The 18,415-nt window shown below is 60.7% G+C and overlaps 1 protein-coding gene across 1 annotated transcript in view; it reads right to left on the reverse strand.

Annotated features, from left to right (window-relative positions):
* The window catches only part of ZC3H3 (zinc finger CCCH-type containing 3), a 63,171-nt gene that overhangs the window by 21,217 nt on the left and 23,539 nt on the right, over positions 1-18,415 (reverse strand). Inside the window, 1 exon segment of the mRNA XM_033126721.1 lies at positions 15,684-15,840. Coding sequence (XP_032982612.1) covers positions 15,684-15,840 — 157 coding nt within the window.

Raw genomic sequence — 18,415 nt, forward strand, 5'->3', positions numbered from 1 at the left:
TCACACTGTACTGTCAGCCCAGGTACCCGCCCCTCCCTTGCTGGCCCCGGTGCCCACACACTGCTCGGGGTCGGAGGGCCTGGCCTGCACCCCGACTCATCAGCTCTGTCTGTGCCGTGCCCCTCACCCTCGGCCATGCTGGCCTGTTTCCAGCCTCATGGCCACGGCCACCATCTGCTCTGCTCAGGCCTGCCTCTACCTGGAGCAGCACCCCTATGGTGACCCAAAGGATATTCACATCTGTTCGTATGTCATGAAGGTGCCCCAGTCCCCAAGGTGGCCCAGCTGAGGGACACTGGAGGGCAGTCCAAGCCAGGGGTGTGTGACAAAATAGAAACATAACAAGACCCAGAATGCCACGAGCTGGTCCTCGGGGACCCCACGTACCACTACCTGAAGAGACTCATAAAGTGAGGCGCTGGTGAGATGACCCCTTCTGGGATCACAAAGCAAGAGCAGCTGGGCTCCCTGGAACGGGAGTGGTGTCCTCAGTGAGCCGGGGATGGTGGCATTCATGCTAACACAGGGTAGGGCCCATGAACTCAACAGCAAGAGGTCCTGAGAGTCTGAGGGGGGCAGGCAGTTTACTGCAACTGAGCACACAGGAGTGTCAATAGCCATCCTAGGCGCCAGCAGCCTGCCAAGGCGGGGACAAGGACCAGCCACACACACACACACACACGTAAACAGAGGGAAACGACACAGCAGGTGCCCCAGGCCTGCAGAATTCACAGAACATCTGCAGCTCCAAAGACAGGAGGGAGGGGCAGCATGGTCTGTCCTCTCTGGTTCCGTGTGGCAGGTGGACTGTGAGAAGAATAAAACGCAGCCTGGCTGGTTGGAGGCTGATTGGCCGGGGAAGGCTGAGAAACTGAGCCAGTATTTCTACAGGTCATCTGAAAGGACAGACGTGCAGGAGGAAGACAGACATAGGAACAGCAGTGTCTGGGGCACCGCACATGGGCGGGGCTAGGCGCTTGTGTCAATACAATGCCAATCAGTGAGGGGACAAAGGAACCTCGACCTCTTCTACCTCACACCACAGCAAGAGTTACCCCAAGAAGGATCACAGGCTTGAAAGTGAACGGCAAAATGGTCAGCTTTCTAGAAGAAAACATGACCTCGGGGTAGGCAAGAATTTCTTAAGCAGAAAACAAAGGGCACTACTCACAGAAGAAAAGACTGGTGAGTTACACAACATTCAAAAGCCAGCCCCAGACTGTGAGAAGCATCCTAGAGAAGCGTGAATCCATAATATGTAAAGAATGCCAGCAAATCAATAAAAAGACAAATTAACACAAAAGTGGGCAAAGGCTCCAACGGGTGCTTCACAGAAGAGCGCAGCAGTGGCCACGAAGATGGGAAAAGACGATCGGCCACCAGTGTCTCCAGGAAGGGCACACACAGTGTCTCCAGGAAGGGTGCAACGGGAAAGACGGGCCCAGCAGGGACCACAGAGCAGAGCGCTGTCAGGCTGCTGAATGCAGACAGGGACGGCCACCACGGCAACTGGCCTCATCTACAACGCAGCGTCCACCCACCCTCTAAGGTGGCCACTTCACAGAAACAAAGAGTTCCTGGCCACTCAGCGACACGCTCAGCAGAGACTAGAAAGAACCCTGACGCCGCCCCGGAGTGAAACAAACTGGTATATCCGCACAGTGCGAATGACAGAGCCAGTCAGGGTCTTTAAAAGGGCGAGCTCCCCACCTACACACGGCGGTGCAGACCCACCTGAGAACACATGCCTGTCAGCTCGGTGGCCATGAACCACCACAGAGGCGGCTTCAACAATGGAACTTGATTTCGTTACAGTTCTGGAGGCCAGGAGGCCAAGTCAAGGTGCCAGCAGGCTGGTTCCGGGGGGCCTCTCCCTGGCTTGCAGATTAGATGGTCCCTCTCACTGTGCTCACATGGCCTTTCCTTTGTGCATGTGCAGCGAGAGCTCTGGTGTCCCCTCTTCTTACAAGGACACCAATCCCCTCGGATTAGGATTCCACCCTAATGACCTCATTTAACTTTAGTGACCTCTGGAAAGGCGCCACTGCCAAATGCAGCCACACTGGAGGTCGGGGCTTCAGTCTACAACAAAAATTTTAAATGTAAAACTTGAAGTCATACCACTAGAAAAAAATATAATAGAACTCATATAATCCTGGGGGGGAGGCTGTTCTAAGCAAATCAACACACTGTCTTAAGAGAATGATAGATTTACACAGAAAAGTAAAAATTCTGTTAAAAATCCTCACAAACAAAATTCAAAGGCAAAGTTGAAATTGAAAAAAACATAGTTTGTGATAAAAGGTGACACACTGGGTATCTAAAGACTCTTGCAAACATGTAAGAAACAGGCCAGAGGCAAATGAACAGTAAGCATAAAAAATTATGAGCTTGACAAAGAACATACATAAAATTGAAATTAAACTGGATAGCATTCTCCTCTACTAAATTGTTGAAAAGTTCCTGGCAATGGTGGCTAACACTGAGAAGGGAACAAGAAGCTGCAAACCACCCTGCAGTAGGTGCCCCCCCCCATGTCCCCAAAGCCATGCCGCTCCCTGGCAGCCAGACCACAGCTAGACTGTCCTGGATGAGCCACTCCCACTGGGGTAAGCAAAAGAACCACCATTAAGAGGAGCGATTGCAACTGGAGGCCTGATGTGAGACCTGACTGGTGTCACCTGCTCCAAGAAGCCTTCCAGGCTGCAGATACCAAAGGGCAAAGGACAACTGTGGGAGGGAGGAGGTGAAGGCAGAGCGGGGTCAGAGCTGGGTGCTCTAACACTCCCGTGTACGACACACAGCAGGGATCTTGCTAGCACCTACTGGGCTGACGACAGAACAGGTGGAAACGCTCAGCTAGGGCCTGGCCCCAAGTAGGTGCTGAGGGTGGGGTGGGTGGGTGCTGGCAGTGCAAGCTGCTCAATTCTTCAGGGAGCCCGGAGGCACAGGGGAGCAGGCTTGCCTTCTGGAGCCAGAGCCCAGCAGCGCCGGTCCTACAGCAGGCGGCATGGGCCGCCCACCTGCCTGCCCCACCCAGCCCCGCCCACCCGCACCCCCCCCCAGCGAGGGGCAGGGGAGAGTTGGGCGTGGTCTCCGGGTGGGCGGGGTCGGGAACAGCGTGGAACCCCGCCCTACCCCCAGAGGAGCCTGGCTGGCAGAGGGGACAGAGACCGGGTCATAATTTATGCTCCCCCGCCGATGCTTTATGGCTTTCTTAATTCGGCTCCTGCTACTATTAATGTAGTTAATGCTGAGATTATATCTATTTTCTGGCGTCAGGCGGTGATTTATTCAAGCCATTTTTCCGGTGGAGGCTCCCACGCTGTTAAATCAAGCGCCTTGCCAATTAAGTGCTGACTTGGGAAGTGGACGCAATCTTAACAGACATCTAACCGCAAATTAAACCGGGGGTCCTTACTCGGGGGAGTGGGCGGGGCGGCCACAGAAACCGTGCTGACTTGAGGAAAAGAGCGAGGCTCTTCCTGGCCTGGGTGGCCGGCTCAGGCTCGTGCTCAGCGGGGGTTGGGGTCAGTCCCACCTGGCGGCTGGGACTGGCCTGCGAGCAGAGGGTGGAGCGAAGGAAAGGCAGGCAGTGGTCACTTGGCCTGTCCCCACACAGAGGTGTCTGCAACTGCAGCTGTCACCCACCTGGGGACAAACGTTTAAAATAAAACACCCCTCAGACAACCCGAATGATTCCCGAGCTGTCCCCCAATTTGTACATGAAGTGGCTGGAGAGACCCTCTGACAGCCTTTCAGCAACATGATCCCAGAATAGTGAGGGAGGGACCCCTCCCCCCAAGGAAGGGTGTGGAGGAGGGGTTCACCCAGCTCCACCTCTGAGGACACACATAGGGGAGGCAAGTACAAAAGAAAGGGGGGGAGTGGGGAGGGAGGGGTGAGGGTAAACCCAGAACCATGGCAGGAAAGGACATCCCCCCAGGGCCCAACACCTCCTTGGGTGCCCCACACCTCATGGGAGCCTCCTGGCCAGAGAACCTGTGAATGCCCGGGAGCTGGGCAGATGCCAGTACCCCACGGTGGGCCCTGGGACAAGATGGTGGCCAGGCCACCTGAGCTGGCCAGGGGCCTGAAAGAGCACTTGCTCGTGGGAGCCCTTTGGCCATGGTCCTCGGTGGCTGTGAGACCCCCAGACCCTGCAGCCCACACAGGGAGCCCCCTAGATGCCTGGGGCAAGGCCTCCGCCACCATCTGCAGGGGAATGAAGTTTGGGGGAAAGATCAGGCCGGAGGGCTGATACGTGCGAAGACTTAACTAGGCTACCGATGATCTAAACGCTGCTTCACTAGCACCTCTAAATGCAGGATAAAAGTGGAATTTAAAATTGTGTTTGAATGTGTAAGGCATCCAGGCACCACTGGTGACAAGGACGTTTTATTTCTCCGTCAGGGGCAGTGTTTTCAGCTTCCTTTGCTCGTCATTTCCAGGGACATCCAGGGGCACAAACACAGATACACACGGGCACACGAGGACCCACGGTGCTGGCAAGGTGTGGCCAGGAGGTGACCTCCCATAGGCTCCGGGCTCCACGGGGAGACCTAAGGACCTGTGAGGCTCCCTTCCTAACGTCCTGCTGTTTTCAGGACAAAGCTTCTCTCAGGCAGACCAAAGGGACATCCTCTCTAGTCTGTCAGGAAACACCCCAGCTGGCCCATCCTGCGGGCCCACAGGGAGACCACACCGTGACCTGCGGTTTTGCCATGGTGGTCGGTATGTCTTACGGGGCCCTGCATGGTCCTGTCCCCTCAGGTTTTGCCCAAAAGGAGCCAGGCCTGGTGAGGTGCAAGCCTGCCCGACCCCTTCCCACTGTTTGCCCCCAAGGGCCGGCCTGCAGGCCGCTGAGCCGGCCTCCACACACAAGCCAACTCACAAAGGGCAAAGAAGCCGCCTGCATGTCACATGGATGCAGATGTGCTGCGCTATAGCGAGAGGCCTGGCCCAGCAGGGCTCAGGGTCCCTACGCAGCAGGACCTGCGGTGCCTGGGAGGGCACTGACCGTTGGGGCTGGTGCAGTGGGGGAGGCAGGAGGGCCGCTCTGCACAGCAGCGGCAGGAGGACGCCTCCCAGGCGGCCATCGCCCAGCCCACTCACTCAAGCGGCCCCGTCCCATCACAGGCCCAGGAGCCTGGCAAGCCACTACTCCTGGCGGCACCCCCTCGCTGGGCAGCCCGAGGCCTCCCCGTTCCTGGCTCCCCACACCGAGAAAGGGCAAGAGGGCCAGGCGATAGGAGCAGGACAAGAGGGGACGGAGGGGAGAAAGACAGATACCCGGAAGCTGCAGTGAGAAAGCAGGGCTGAGACTGATGGGGGACAAAGGCTAGCGGCCTGACACACTCACAGATGTGAGAGCAGCAGGCCTGCGGGGCTGTCCCAGCAGACCTGTGGCAGAACCCAGCCAGGGAGGCAGAGCACACTGGGCCTCACTACCCCCGTCTTGGCCGCGGGCTTGCCAGGCACCTCTCACCTACCTGTGGCCCTAGGGGTCACAGAACCAGGGACATGCCCTGAGCCCGGGAGCTCGGGGCCAGCTCACCATGGGCCCAGAGCGGCAGGTGACGACCAGGCCTGAGATGGGGCACATGGGGCCTCCAGAGCCTGCCACCACCCTCCCCCCCGCCCCCCGCCATCTGCAGCTGGGGCCCACACACTGCCTCTCACAGGGTCTCGCCACAAATACTAGGTGACAAACCCTGTGACCCCAGACCCCACACCAGCTGTCCCCATGGCCAGGGAGGAAGCAATAGCACAGGACACCGTGTTGGAGGGATGGGGGGGCAACTGTCCCAAGGGGACGGGCCAGAGGCTCAGAGTGCCAGGGAGGTGGCGTGTCAGCCCCACACCACTGCCCCCAAGAGGACCAGGGAGGGGCAGCTGGGAGGATGACTCAGGTCTGCCCCCGCCTGGGAGCACAGGGGCCATGTGGCCCTGGGGTGGCTGAGCAGAGCATTCAGCCCTGACCCTCCACTGTGCTGACTGCTGTCCGTCGTCGTCGCAGCAGGGCCATCCTAGAGCTGCACACACAGGTGGGGACAGGGACAGGGTGCTTGGCTTCAACGTGCTGCCCCACCAGGTGGGCGTTTGACAGTGAGCACAGACCGCTCTCCGAAACCGTGAGAAGAGGGAGGCAGGCAGAGGACCCATGGCAGCCTGTGTGCCAGCCGGCCCGACACCCAGGGCGCTCTCTGCCAGCGAGCGGCTGGGCACTAACATTCAGGACAAGGCTCCAGAGGGAGTTTGGGGTCCCTCACAGTGTCCCAGCAAGGCAGGTTCTCCTCCCTTACCTCCCCAAACCATTGAGGGGGTGAGGGGTCCAGGCCCACGTCCCCGCCGAGTCCCAGCCCCTCCCCAAACCCAGCCTAGGAGTGCGGGCAGGTGTTCTGGCCTCAGAGGACGGTTCAACCCTGCTGCTACAGGGCTGCTGACAGCCGAAAGGCCTGCCTGCCTCAAACAGACAGAGGAATAAATAAATAAGCGAGGCGTGCTTTGAACCGACTTCCAAATTAAGAGTTGCATCCTTGCTGCCAGGCCCCCGCCAGCAGTTTCCGCGGCACCTCCCGCGCAGAATGGAACCTCAGCCCGTTTATTAGAATGATGAAGGCGGAGGACCCGCACGGCACTCCTTCCTTAATGAGCAGCCGAAGGGATCGGTAAGCATAATCTCACAGGCAGTAATATTTTATATAATCGCCGAGTGGTTTCAATTGAAAACCCCCAACTGAATCAATATTTACTGCATTGAAACGAAATGAATAGTAGTAAGTCACTAAGCTCCCTGTCCCGTTTCATAAAATAAAAAATTATAAAAATGAGCACAGGCACACGGAGGCCATCGCATTAACTTTCACGGCACTTGGGGAGCCGTAGCCGCCTGTTCACATAAAACAGGATTCTAAAAAACCTGCCGGAGGACACCTGCCTCAGCAGCACTCAGGGGTCACCCCCACGGGCCCCCCTGGGCCCCGCCTGGCGCCCACCGTGTCCTCCCAGGCCTCTGGCCAAAGCCTCAGCACTGAGTTCTGCCACACGCCCGTCACTCTCAGGTCAAACTGCCGCTGTCAGGTCTTTACCTATTTCCTCCAATTCCACCTCACGGAGTCCTGGAAAGGCCAAGCTTCCCCTCGGGGCTCCAGGTCTCCCAGGGAGACCGCGGCCTACAGAGTTCCCGGGGCACAGCAATGCTGAGAGACCAGAGCCAAGTGGGAGCCCCGGGGAGGGTCCTTGATCTTGTTTGTACTCTGACCTGGGGCCAGGCTGGCAGCCACAGGGCAGCCTCCCAGAGGGCCGAGCCCCCTGTACCCCCCAGCAGACTCCTGGGCAGGAAACATGGCCCCATTCAAGCAGGTAAGGCCAACTAGGCAAGGGAGGCGGAGGGCATCAGCCTCAATGAGATAAATGGCTCCTGCCAAGAACAAAAGACAAACCACCAATTTAAAAATGGGCAGAGGACCGGAGGCACGTCCACAAAAGCAAGGGATGGTCTTAAAGAAGCCGTGATAAGCGTTCAACACCATCGGTCCTCAGGGAGCTGCAAATTCAAACCACAACGAGCCACCACCACACATGGAAGAAAGTCAAAGGATGGTAGCACCAAACGCTGTCCTGGGAACAGAAAACCACTATGGCTGCGGGGCGGGGGGGAGGGCCGGGGGGGGGGTGCTGCACTGTCACATGAAGACAGCACGCCTTCCCGAGTCCCCATACTGGGAGTGCGTGCACCACACAGAAACGGGGACACAGGTCTACACAGCGTATGAGCAAGGCGGCAGCCTGCGTTTATCGTCAGCCAAAGTGGAAATGCCTCAAATGTCCGTGGAGAGGAGGACCGATAAACCACTGCGGGGTGGACACTAGAATGCAGCCCTGGCTGTGGGGGAGAGAGCGACCAGGCCAGGAGGGGCCTTGTACTGCCGAGTTGGCTGCTTCCGGGCTCAGGAAGGAAGCTGTGAGCCTGAAGCCCCTATTATGCAGGAGGAGGAGGCTGAGAATGGATGATGGTGCCCGTGGAAAGGACCCTGGGCCAGGGTGGGGACAAACCAAGGGTTCAAAATGAAGCACGGTGATAGCAGATTCTAGCCTGCAGAATAAACTGAAAACCTGAAGTCCACAGCATTATAAAGAAAGAAGGAAAACAAAGCAGACCATAAGGGACCGCGGTGCCTTACAGGATGCCGACCAGCACAGGACGGGCGGGCGAGGGGCTGAGGTCGCAGCGGGTCAGCGGGAGGCGTGAGCCGCTGACGTGCAGTAAGGAGCAGCAGTGCACACAGGGGGGCGCCGCCCACAGACACACCCCGCACAGAAGACGGCAGCCAGGCAGCCAGACGGTCAGGCTCACACAGCAGCACCAGGAGGGTGGTGACGCCCCTGGTCCTGCAGGCTGCACAGAGGGGCCACCCAGCGCTTCCAGATCCCTGGCCACAAATCGGAGTCTCCTCACACATGAACCCAGAGACACTGCACGAAGCAGCTGGCCTCTGCTCCCCAAACAGCAGGTCACAAAAGACAGAGCGAGGCTGAGGCTGGTTCCAGCCTCAATGAGGCTGAAGAGCCGCCGCCCCTAAGCCGTTGGGGACTGCAGCCAGCTCTGCGTCCGGGCAGCGCTCCCTGATCTGGGGACCACATTCAGCGCCTGGTGAAGAGGCGCCAAGTCTCCATCTCCTCAAAGAAGGTCATACATGAGCAGACAGGGGATGTGAGGAAGCAGCGGGGATCAGGTGCCACCCGTTGGTCACCTAGGTGAACAGTACAGAGCAGCTCAGTGTGCTGCTTTGGCAACTTTTCTGTAAGTACAAAAGTATATCAAAGCTACCCAAAAAAGTTAAATGCAAGAAACTACTTAGGAGAGGGACCGGGAGTGAGCCCGGGAGCTCCAGGGTGACTGTCCTTCTGACCCCCGGCCCCAGGCCTGCCCGACTCTCCTTCACACACCTGCCCTGTTCCATCCGGCCAGCTCTTCCCGGGGTTGTGAGGGGTGGTCAGCAACAACAGGCTGCTGCCCCGTCAACATGCTGAGACAGAATGGGCGGGGGCAGCTTCTTGTCTACTCAGGCCACAAGCCACAGAGCAGCACTGCCGTGGGTAGGCCGCAGCCCAGCTGTGCCCATCTGCAGGGCCCTGGGTGGCCGAGTGCCCGCAGAGCAGGAGCTGGACCAGGTCGTTCATTCGCTGACCGGCACTGCCAAGCCTAGGAGGCTCAGTGGCTTCCCTCAATGGGCCCCGGCTCACTACACGGGGCCCGAGGCCTGTGTAAGGCGCTGCACTTGAACCTACGCGCCTCCTGGCCAGGCTTCTTGGGGTCTCCTCTCAGCCTGCGTGCTGCTTCCTCTGCCAGGGGAGCCCTCTGTGCCTGGCTAGCTCCCACTGACCGCATGCTGGCCCAGGGACAGTGCTGCAGTTGCCTGTTCGGGATCTGTCCACCCCCCAGCCGTAGCTTCCAGGGAGGCAGGGGCTGGACAAAAGGAAGGCCCTTCATAGGCACCTGGGTAGAGTAGACCAGTGCCCTCCCATACCACCCCAGTGGCAGGTAGCAGTTGCTAAAGCCACTCATCTGGCTGGCAGGCCCCCACCTGCTCTGCCAGGGACTGCCTCCGCCAGGGCAGGGCCAGCTCCTGGAGCCCTTGGCATTGAGCGGTGCTCCCAGCCTAGGAGTCCACGGACTCCACTGCAAGGCCCACACCAGGTGGGCAGCTCACCTCCCCTTCCCTACTGACACCGAGGTAAGGAAACAAGGCTAGGAAGGGCTAGCACGGCCCAGATCACCTCAAGGGTGGATGGTAACACCCCACCTCATCCTCCCTGGCCACAGAGGGCCTCTGGTCTGGTTTCTCCAGTGGCTGTCAGGCAGAAGACTGAGCAGCAGCCCCTCCCCAGGGCCCCCCAGGCAGCCCGTTCCTGGGGTCACGGGCATGGAGCCCAGGCAATCATATGCAGGGACACCCACGGTCCTGGGGGCAGACAGCAGGCAGAGGGCAGCACACAGCACTTGAGGCTCCCCTCCCGGCCTACACACACCCGTGACAAGCTCACTCCCTTCCCCGGCACACCAGGTGGGCAGAACCCCACATGCACGCAGGCCAGGCCGCACCTGGCCACTGTGGACAGAGAAGCTGGGTCTGAAGTGGGTGACCGCATGAACGCCCCGGAACAGCTCTCCTGGCTTGAAATGGACACTCCTTCAAGCCTGCCACCCCGTCCGCCACAATCACTCCAGCGCTTCACAGGCAGCGGAGCTGTGCTGGCCTGGCGCCCTGCTCATAGGGGCAGCTGGGGACATGAACTAGGCCGCCCGCCCCTCAGGGGTGAACAGCGCCCAGTGCAGTGGGTCGCTTCCCAGGCCCGGGGGAAGGTGGGAGGCTGGGGTCCCCCCGGAACATGCCAGACAGGTCAAGGTCAAGGCTGGCCGCCGCATGTGCCCTGGAGCTGCACACAGGTCACAGCCTAGGAGGACGCTGTGCCTGCCACTGTCCCAGGGAGGGGAACCGCCATCCTGACGTCCTCCCACAACCCTGCTGGTCCAGCAGCAGGGCCTAGCGCCCACCATCAGTATCATCCTTCAGGTGGCCTCTGCCCTCTGAGTGGACATCCTGAGCTCCTTGCCCAGGCGCACGAGAAAAGTCCACGCTGACCTTGTGGGCTCCACGCCCACAGGGGCCTTCTCTGAGTTCCCCCTCGGCTCCATCCACCCTGGGTGGGTCTCAGCGCTTCCCAGCACTCTCCACGCCACGAAAGTATCTGCTTCCTGACCACTGCCCCACGAGGGGGCAGGCTGTGGGCAGAGCTCTGCCTGGCACAGACGGCTCTGCCCAGCTATCTGCAGGGGGCGCCCCGCCACGCAGCACTGGGCACCTTACTAGCCCATAACAGGCTAGGCTGGGAGGGCCTCTGTGCGCACCACCAGGCCAGGGCCTCAGCAGAGACTGCAGGGCCGGCGGGGTGTGGCCTCGATGGAGAGGGCAGGAAGGGAGCATAGCATGACTCCCTGAGCTCCTCTAACTGCCACAGCCTCCAGGGTAGATCTGGGGACAAGCAGGACACTCTGTCCTATGGACTGAATTGTGTCCCCCAAATTCCTGTGTTGCAGTCCTAACCCGATGTGATGGCATTTGGAGGGGGGCCTCTGGGAAGTGATCAGGGTTAGGTGAGGTTGTACAGTGGCATCCCATGAAGGATTAGTGTCCTTACAGGAAGGGACACAGCGAGAAGGCAGTGCTGTGCGCCCTGTGGCAGGCTTCCAGCCTGTGAGAAATAAAGGGGGCGCTGAAGGGCCGGACTCGGGGAACCAGCGGCGGGCAGGAGGCAGAGCAGGGCCTGAGCTGGCCCAGGAGGCTGCATGGTGCCTGCTCATTAGGGAGACTGGGGGAGGGAGGGGAGCACGGGGACGTGGCCACCCATCCTCGGGCTGAATTCCTCTTTAATGAGACGTCACTTTGCAGAAGGGTTTCAGAGCCTTGAGCATCGCAGCCCAAACGTCGTCAAGCCTCCCAGAGATGACTTAAGATCTACCGCGCAGACACACAAGTGAAATAAGATCAAGTAAGGCGGCCCGGCGAGCGGCAGCCCCGTGACAGCTCCATTCGTAGTGGGACCGAGCAGCCTCCAGACGCAGCTGCTTAAGCACAGCGGCTTCTGTTCATTTCGACTTTCATGTCAAGTGAATTTCGAAAGAGAAAAAAGTGACAGGCAGTTTAGGGATATAAGTCACACTTCAGCTTCAGTTCAGATTAATGAACTTGCTGGAAGCTGGTGAGGATGCAGGCAAACCCACAACCTTGTAACAAACAATTAAATCCTCACTCACATGAGCCTCAGCCCTGGGGTGCCCTCTGCTGCCCCAGGGAGCCCGGGCCGGCTCTGGGCAGCAGTGTCCTGGGGTCCTCAGGGCCCAGCCAGGCCTCCTAGGGCCATCAGCTGCCGCCCCCCACAGGCCAGAGTCCTTCCCGGGAAGGGCCCATTGTGCCCCTACCCTGGGTCCCTCCTGCCCAGGCCGCCAGACGCACTCACCTGGCCAGGGCAGCAGCCACCTCACCTGCCCGTCCCCAGAGACCGTGCCTCGCAGGCCCCGGAGCCCAGGAGCTGCTGCCCAGCGCCTCCCACCTCCGTCTGCCCCACCTCAAGCCCTGCCCAGCTGGCAGATCTGCTGGGCTGACCTACTTCCTGGGGACTGTCCTCCGGGATATTTCTGGAGTCAGGGCCTCACCACAGGAGCACGGCCCCTCCCTCCACGGCAAGCCCAGACAAGCTCATGTGGGAGGGGTGCCCGGGTCGCCTAGAAAGTAGGCTGTCACGTCCCCACGTTCCCACGTGTTGGACCCAAATGACCAGGACTGAGAGGAGGGTTCTAAGTCAGGAGACAAAGAGCGAAGCCACCTCATGAGGCAGCAGTGCCCCTGGCACCCCGGGGACGCCGACGGACAGTGGGCCACAGGGCCACAGGCCACAGGGCCACAGGGCCACAGGCCACAGGGCCACACGTCTCAGGCCGTAGCGCTGCACACGGGGTTCTAGAGACGGCAATAGGCCAAGGACACTGCACCCTCTGCCTTCTTCCCAGACGCCAGGGCTGGAGACAGGGAACGGGCAGAGGAGAACCCCAGCCCAGTGCTGAGCTGACTGGGGACCAGCTGGGGGGAGGGCGAACAGGCAGGTCAGAGTGTTCAGAGGTGACGGGGTGTGGGGGGTGAGGGACCCTGACATGGGGTGAGCAGGGGTGGGGCCCCAGTCCCTACCCTCTCGGGACAGGGCTGGCAACTCTGCCACCTCTCCAGTCTTTCAAATACCAGGCCCCCCCGTGGTGCAGAATCAGGTGTGGTGATGGCTCAGAATCACGGCTCGGGGGGGTGGGACCATTCCTCCGCAGGAGGGCAGTGGCTCGTGGAGGCCACCAGCTGTCAGGTGCATGTACCACCCTCCAGGGCTCCCTGAGTGCCCCAGGACGGCGCTGCCCCTCTGCAGTAACCACACTCACTCACAGCGAGTGTCTGCAGGAGAACGGGCTCCAGGGCTGGCCGTCTCAGCCACTGGCTGCCTGCCTCACCTCCTGCCTGTGTCTGCCAGCCCCCGGCTGCCCACTGAGATGACCAGGACGCTGGGGTCTCCTCCCTCCAAGGCAGACACAGACAGGAGGCCCAAGGAGAACCCTCAGTCCCCAGGCTCAGGCCTGCTGCCAGGTGGGACAACCCTGCGTTCTCCTCACAGCGGCAGCCATTTGGCACCCCCTGGCCTGGGTCCTGCCACCAGTCCAGCTCTTTTTTTTGCCGGGGGAGGGCTGAGGAACCTGCAGCTGCACAGGCAGAGGTCAAGGCCAGGGCCAAAGCCAGCGGCCTGGGGTTTGCTGACCACATGTAGGCAGCGCCAGCTCTGATGGAGCTGAAGGAGGCAGGTGGGCGGGCTCCAGACTGGCCGCCGGCCCGGAGACGGGCCCTTTGTGCTGCGTCAACAAGCGAAGCCAGGCATGTACTCCTGACAGCAGGGCCGGGCAACTGGCAGGCAGCCACTCTGCTGAGGAGGCAGCCCAGCCAGGGCACAGGTGACCTTGGGCAGAGGAAGCCCCGTTTCCCAGCGCCTCCTGAGCCATTCAGGCCTCAGCACCCCATAGGCCCAAGGTCAGAGGTCAGGCCCCCCAAGGATCCAGGGCTCTGTGCTGAGGATGTGTCCTGGGTGCCTGGCGACAGGTCAGATAGGCCTGGGGGGGCAGTCAGAGAGGGAGGTCCCACTAAGCACGGCCCCCACGTGCACCCCTAGTGACTGCAGGCCATCCTGGGGTCGGCTTGGTATGCCTCCTCACACAGGGACACCTGAGTGCACGAGCCAGGGGCTGCAGGACCTGGGCCTTGGGTACTCAGCACGGCCCAGAGCATCCAGACAGCGACAGAACCCCTGCAAGGTGGCTGTCCGGGAACCACCACCGCTGGGACAGGGAGCTTGGGGGCAGTGGTGGCTGTGCCGGGCTGGCAGCAGGGCCTCCCCCAACACCTGCCCCAACCCCCTGACCCGAGGCAGGACCTTGCAACGCCTGCCCACAGGGCACACGGGTGCTCTCTCAGCCCCCACCTGCTCCTGGCGACAAAGCTGTCTCCACCTAATGGGCCTGAAGCTCAGCGGCTGCCCCGGGGGCACCCCTGCCCACCTCCCTCCTGCAGGACCCTCGCCCCGCCAGGCCTGGCACCCCTTCCACTCAGTGACCCCATCAGGGCCCGGCACGCTCAGCACTGACTCAGCTGGACCCAGACCCGCTGCCACCCTGGTGCTCAGAGGCCAGGAGGAGACGCCTGCTGGCCCAGCCGCACTCCCAGGACAGGCGGGCACTGGCCAGGGCTGGGACATGGGTGTGGGGCCAGGATGCCGACTGCAGCAGGGGAGGCGGGAATCAATAAGTCAGCCTCATTCGCGACCATCGGGGGCTCTTATTAAGTAAATTAATTTAAGTTAATTTAGCTCAATCCTGACTCCCGATCACAATGATTTAGTGAGGGGGAAACTGCATTAGGAAAGGCCACGCTCACCAGATAGGAGAACAGAAGAGAATTAGGCCCACTTAGCAGCGTGGATTAATATGGAAATAGCAGGTGTAAATTTACCCTTATCAAGAGAGTGAAAATTATCTTCATAAATTTGTAGAAATAGCCCCCAAGATGCTTATAAATCTATTTAAAACAAAAATCTTACAAAAAGTGCAGTAAAATTAATTTAAAATATACTTCCAGCTACTGCCTCCAGAAAAGTAGGTGGCAGGGCCACATTTACTGTGGCCCAGCAGTAGGGGAGGAGGACAGCGGGAACCGCTGACTGCTTGGGCGGGCTGACCACCCAGCATGTCTGCCGTGGGCCAGCAGGCTGCCCCTCCTCTCCCACGGCCCCACGGCTGGGCAATCACTGTCCAAAGGCACGCAGAGCCTGCGGGCGTCTGGCAGGACAGCCCCTGCCGGGGACGATAGCTGCTCTGCCCTGTGGCCCAGCCCCTCAGGACCACGGCCACTGCCCCACCGCCTCTGGCCCGAGGCCATGTGCCCTGGCACGCCCATTGCACCCAGTGGAAGCCCGCACTGCACCACAGGGCTTCCACACTGTTTCCCCCGGAGGCAGGCTCCAAGGGTAACGGGAAGACAGAGGGAGGGGTCAACCACTGGCCGATTCCCACCCATCCACCAGTCTGTCACCCCTTCCAGCCTCTGCGAAGGAAGGGTCCAGGCACCCATGTAGGGCCTCCTGAGCGGCGTCCCGAGATGGGCCCCCAACACCCACCCCTGACACTGCCTCCCTGGCTTCTGGGCACCCAGAACAGAAGGGGGAGCCACCCCACTCTGCACGTGCTCAGCCAGAGCAGCCTGGAGGCCGCAGGACCTCCGTGCGGGGTCAGCGTGGGGCAGGCTGCAGCCTTGCTTCCCGCCCTCAGCAGTCAGACAGGTGGCAAGATGGGCCCACAGCTTCCCAAGGGGGGCTGCTCAGGGCCTAGCCTCTCTGACCACAAGTTCCCCCGAGCCCATGGTGTGTCTGCTCCTGCGGCCGCCCACCACCAGCTAACAGGGCTACGCGTGCGTCTGCGTGTGCAGCACACAGGCTGGCCGGGCATCTGGGGCCACCCCCAGCCAGCACTTGGCTGGTGAGCTCGGTGCCCGCAGCCCTCAGTCCCCGCCCAGGCCCAGGGCAGCTGGGACTCCTACCTGCACAGGGAGAGGCGCCGTGCCCGCCAGCAGGGCAGGGGCGCGGGGAAGGGCAGGGCGCTGGGAGGCGGCACGGCGGCAGCCTTCTTGACGATGCGGTAGCGGGTCTTGATCACTCTGCTGGCGGGAGGGGCCCGCAGGCTGTGCGTGTTGGACGCTGCAGAAAAGACACAAGCATTCAGTCTGTGCAGGTTGGCAGGGGGTCCCCATCACCCCTTGCCCAGCCCCACCCCACACGTATGTGCCAGAGGGCCTGACAGCCCCCGGCTGCAGGAATGCTGGGCGCAGGCCCGACCCCGGGGCTCCCGTGGGCGGGTCCAGGAGGCTGGGGTGCGAGCACTCACCCCCACTCTGGGCACCCTCTCGAGTGCCCTCGTGGATTTATGGACTCAGTCATTTCTGATTGTAGGGTGATGGACTTCAATGTATGGCTTCCCTTCTTGCTGAATGTGTCATGCAACTCACAGGGACCTGTTTTGCCTGCGCTCCCTTCCACTTGACAGCTGGCAATCTCTCCATAGCTTCGAGGAACGCATCGAATTGCCCGACTTTCCTAATCTCCAGCTCTAACCGCCCAGATAATTAAAGCTAATGCAGCAGGAGGCAGGCGCTTGGCCTCCCAAGGACCCAGCTGTCCTCTGGAGCCAGGCTGCCTCGAGCTCCTCCTTGCAGCCCTCAGACCTGCCTGCACAATGCCCAGAGCTTTGCTTGGAAGGGGGCTGCCGGCGGGACCCCAGCACCAGGCAGCTTCCGGGATTCCCACACCGGCCCACCCACACAGGGCGGTGCAGTCAGTGGGGACAGGATGGCAGAGACCGGGGGGCATGTGTGTCAGGCGATGCCTCCCGGAAAGCACACACGTCATCTCACCGCCAGAGCGTCAGCAAGGGATAGGTGGACCCCTGGGCCAGAGCTGGCTGACCAGCAGCTGAAGGCCATCTGGTGTCCGGATGGCCCAGGAGGGAAGCAGGACAGGCACACAGTGATACCAGACCCACAGGTCCCACACTCCTGCTGCCGGTGCCAGCCCTGGATGTGACCAGCCATCCCACTCCCGAGGCCCAGACCAGCGCTCTGAGACCTGTACCTGCTGCCCTAGGCCCCAAGGAGACACCCTCCCAGCAGCCATGGACGCCTGACCCAGACCGGGAGCTTCCCTGTTAGCAGCCCCCAGAGCGGTTACTGGTTCAGACAGTAACTATTACTACAGATCAGCTTTCAGAGCCCTAAGCCCACAGCTGGGACCCCACAGTGCCCTAGGGTACACCTGCCCCCCAGGATGTGCCCTCACAGGCTACGTGGCCCAGGAAGTGCTGGGAATGGGGGACACCTGTGGTCCAGGGACTGAAGGCAGAGACCCTTTGCTCCCCGCCCTGCCTCTCTCCCTCCCTCCCCCCTCCAAGGTCAGCAGCTCAGGGCAAGTGGGGAGGAGAAGGAAGTTCAGCGAAACCAAAGGCACATGGCGTCGCCTGGGTGCCCGCTCTTGCTGTGAGTGACCAAAGTGAGAGGTGGAGCTTCAGCTCTGGGCACCCCATAATACACACACACGGGATGTAGGGGAGAGCCAAGCACACAGTGGGGTCAATAAATAATGTTTGTTCAACTGAATTTTTGAGGTCTTACAAGCAAGGAGACACCAACAAAAATCACTAACAGCTTGTTCCAATAGGAGCTCACGAACACACGATCTCCTTTCAGCTACTGCCAGGGCCCCAGCTGACCACAGGGCTGTCAGGCTCCCTGCTCCCATGGGTCCTGCGTGGGGCCAGCCCACCTGTCTGTGGCCCTTGCTGCCCCATTCCGACCGGGGTGTGCCTCCTCACAGGCCTCCCACGGTGGCCACCGCCTGCCGCTCTGGGATAGGATGGGCTCCCAGGAGCCCACGGTGCAGGCTGTGCAGCCCGGTTCCTGCTCGGAGCCACACTGTGCAGGGTGGGAAGGAGGGCTGAGCCCAGAGGGGGCCGGTTTCCTCCTCACCAAACTCGTCACCTTCATCCTGAGCACAGGGAGCCCGCAACCAGGCCCGGCAGATGCCACCTCCTCCAGGAAGCCCCCAGCCCTCAGTGGCCACAGAACTGGACTCTGCATTCTAGAAAGCTCCTGCAGGCACACAGTGCCCAGGCTGGGCGAGCACCTCTGGGCCTGGCCCTCGTAAGTGGACATTAATGTTTACACGCATTCCTGTGCAATGCAGGCCTACTGTGAAGTCAATGTTTATTAACTTAATGCATTTCACCTGTTAGGGCCCAATTATCACTTCTAAAAGAACACAAAGTAATAAGACTGGGCTCTTGTCACTTGTCCCAATTGTCACCTGTTATAGACCGACCACCCTGGTGGCCTGAGAGGCAGAGGGAGGGCGCCCCAGCTCACGCCCTGCCCCACAGTGTGGCTGTGACCCCCTCAGGGCGGCCCTGCAGACCACCTCCGGTCCCCACTTTTCCCCAATGGGCAGCTCGGATATGGGCAAAAGTACTATGACAGTGACCCTGGAGAGAACCGTCAGGGTGCCAGTACGGAGGGCACAGAGAGCTCAGCAGGGTGGACGGACAGATAGCCCGAGCAGCAGTGACGGCTCCTAAGACCGTGCTGTGGGCATGGGGGCCAGAAAGTTGGGAAGGAGGAAGGTCCCCCCGGGCCTGCCCCGGAGGCTGTGTGCGCAGACCTGTGGGCAGCCAGGCCTGCAGCCCTCTCCCCAGCCCCCCTCCCGCTCCCCTCTCCCCTCCAGACCC

This window comes from Rhinolophus ferrumequinum, chromosome 14, assembly GCF_004115265.2.
Source record: "Rhinolophus ferrumequinum isolate MPI-CBG mRhiFer1 chromosome 14, mRhiFer1_v1.p, whole genome shotgun sequence".
Lineage (NCBI taxonomy): Eukaryota > Metazoa > Chordata > Mammalia > Chiroptera > Rhinolophidae > Rhinolophus > Rhinolophus ferrumequinum.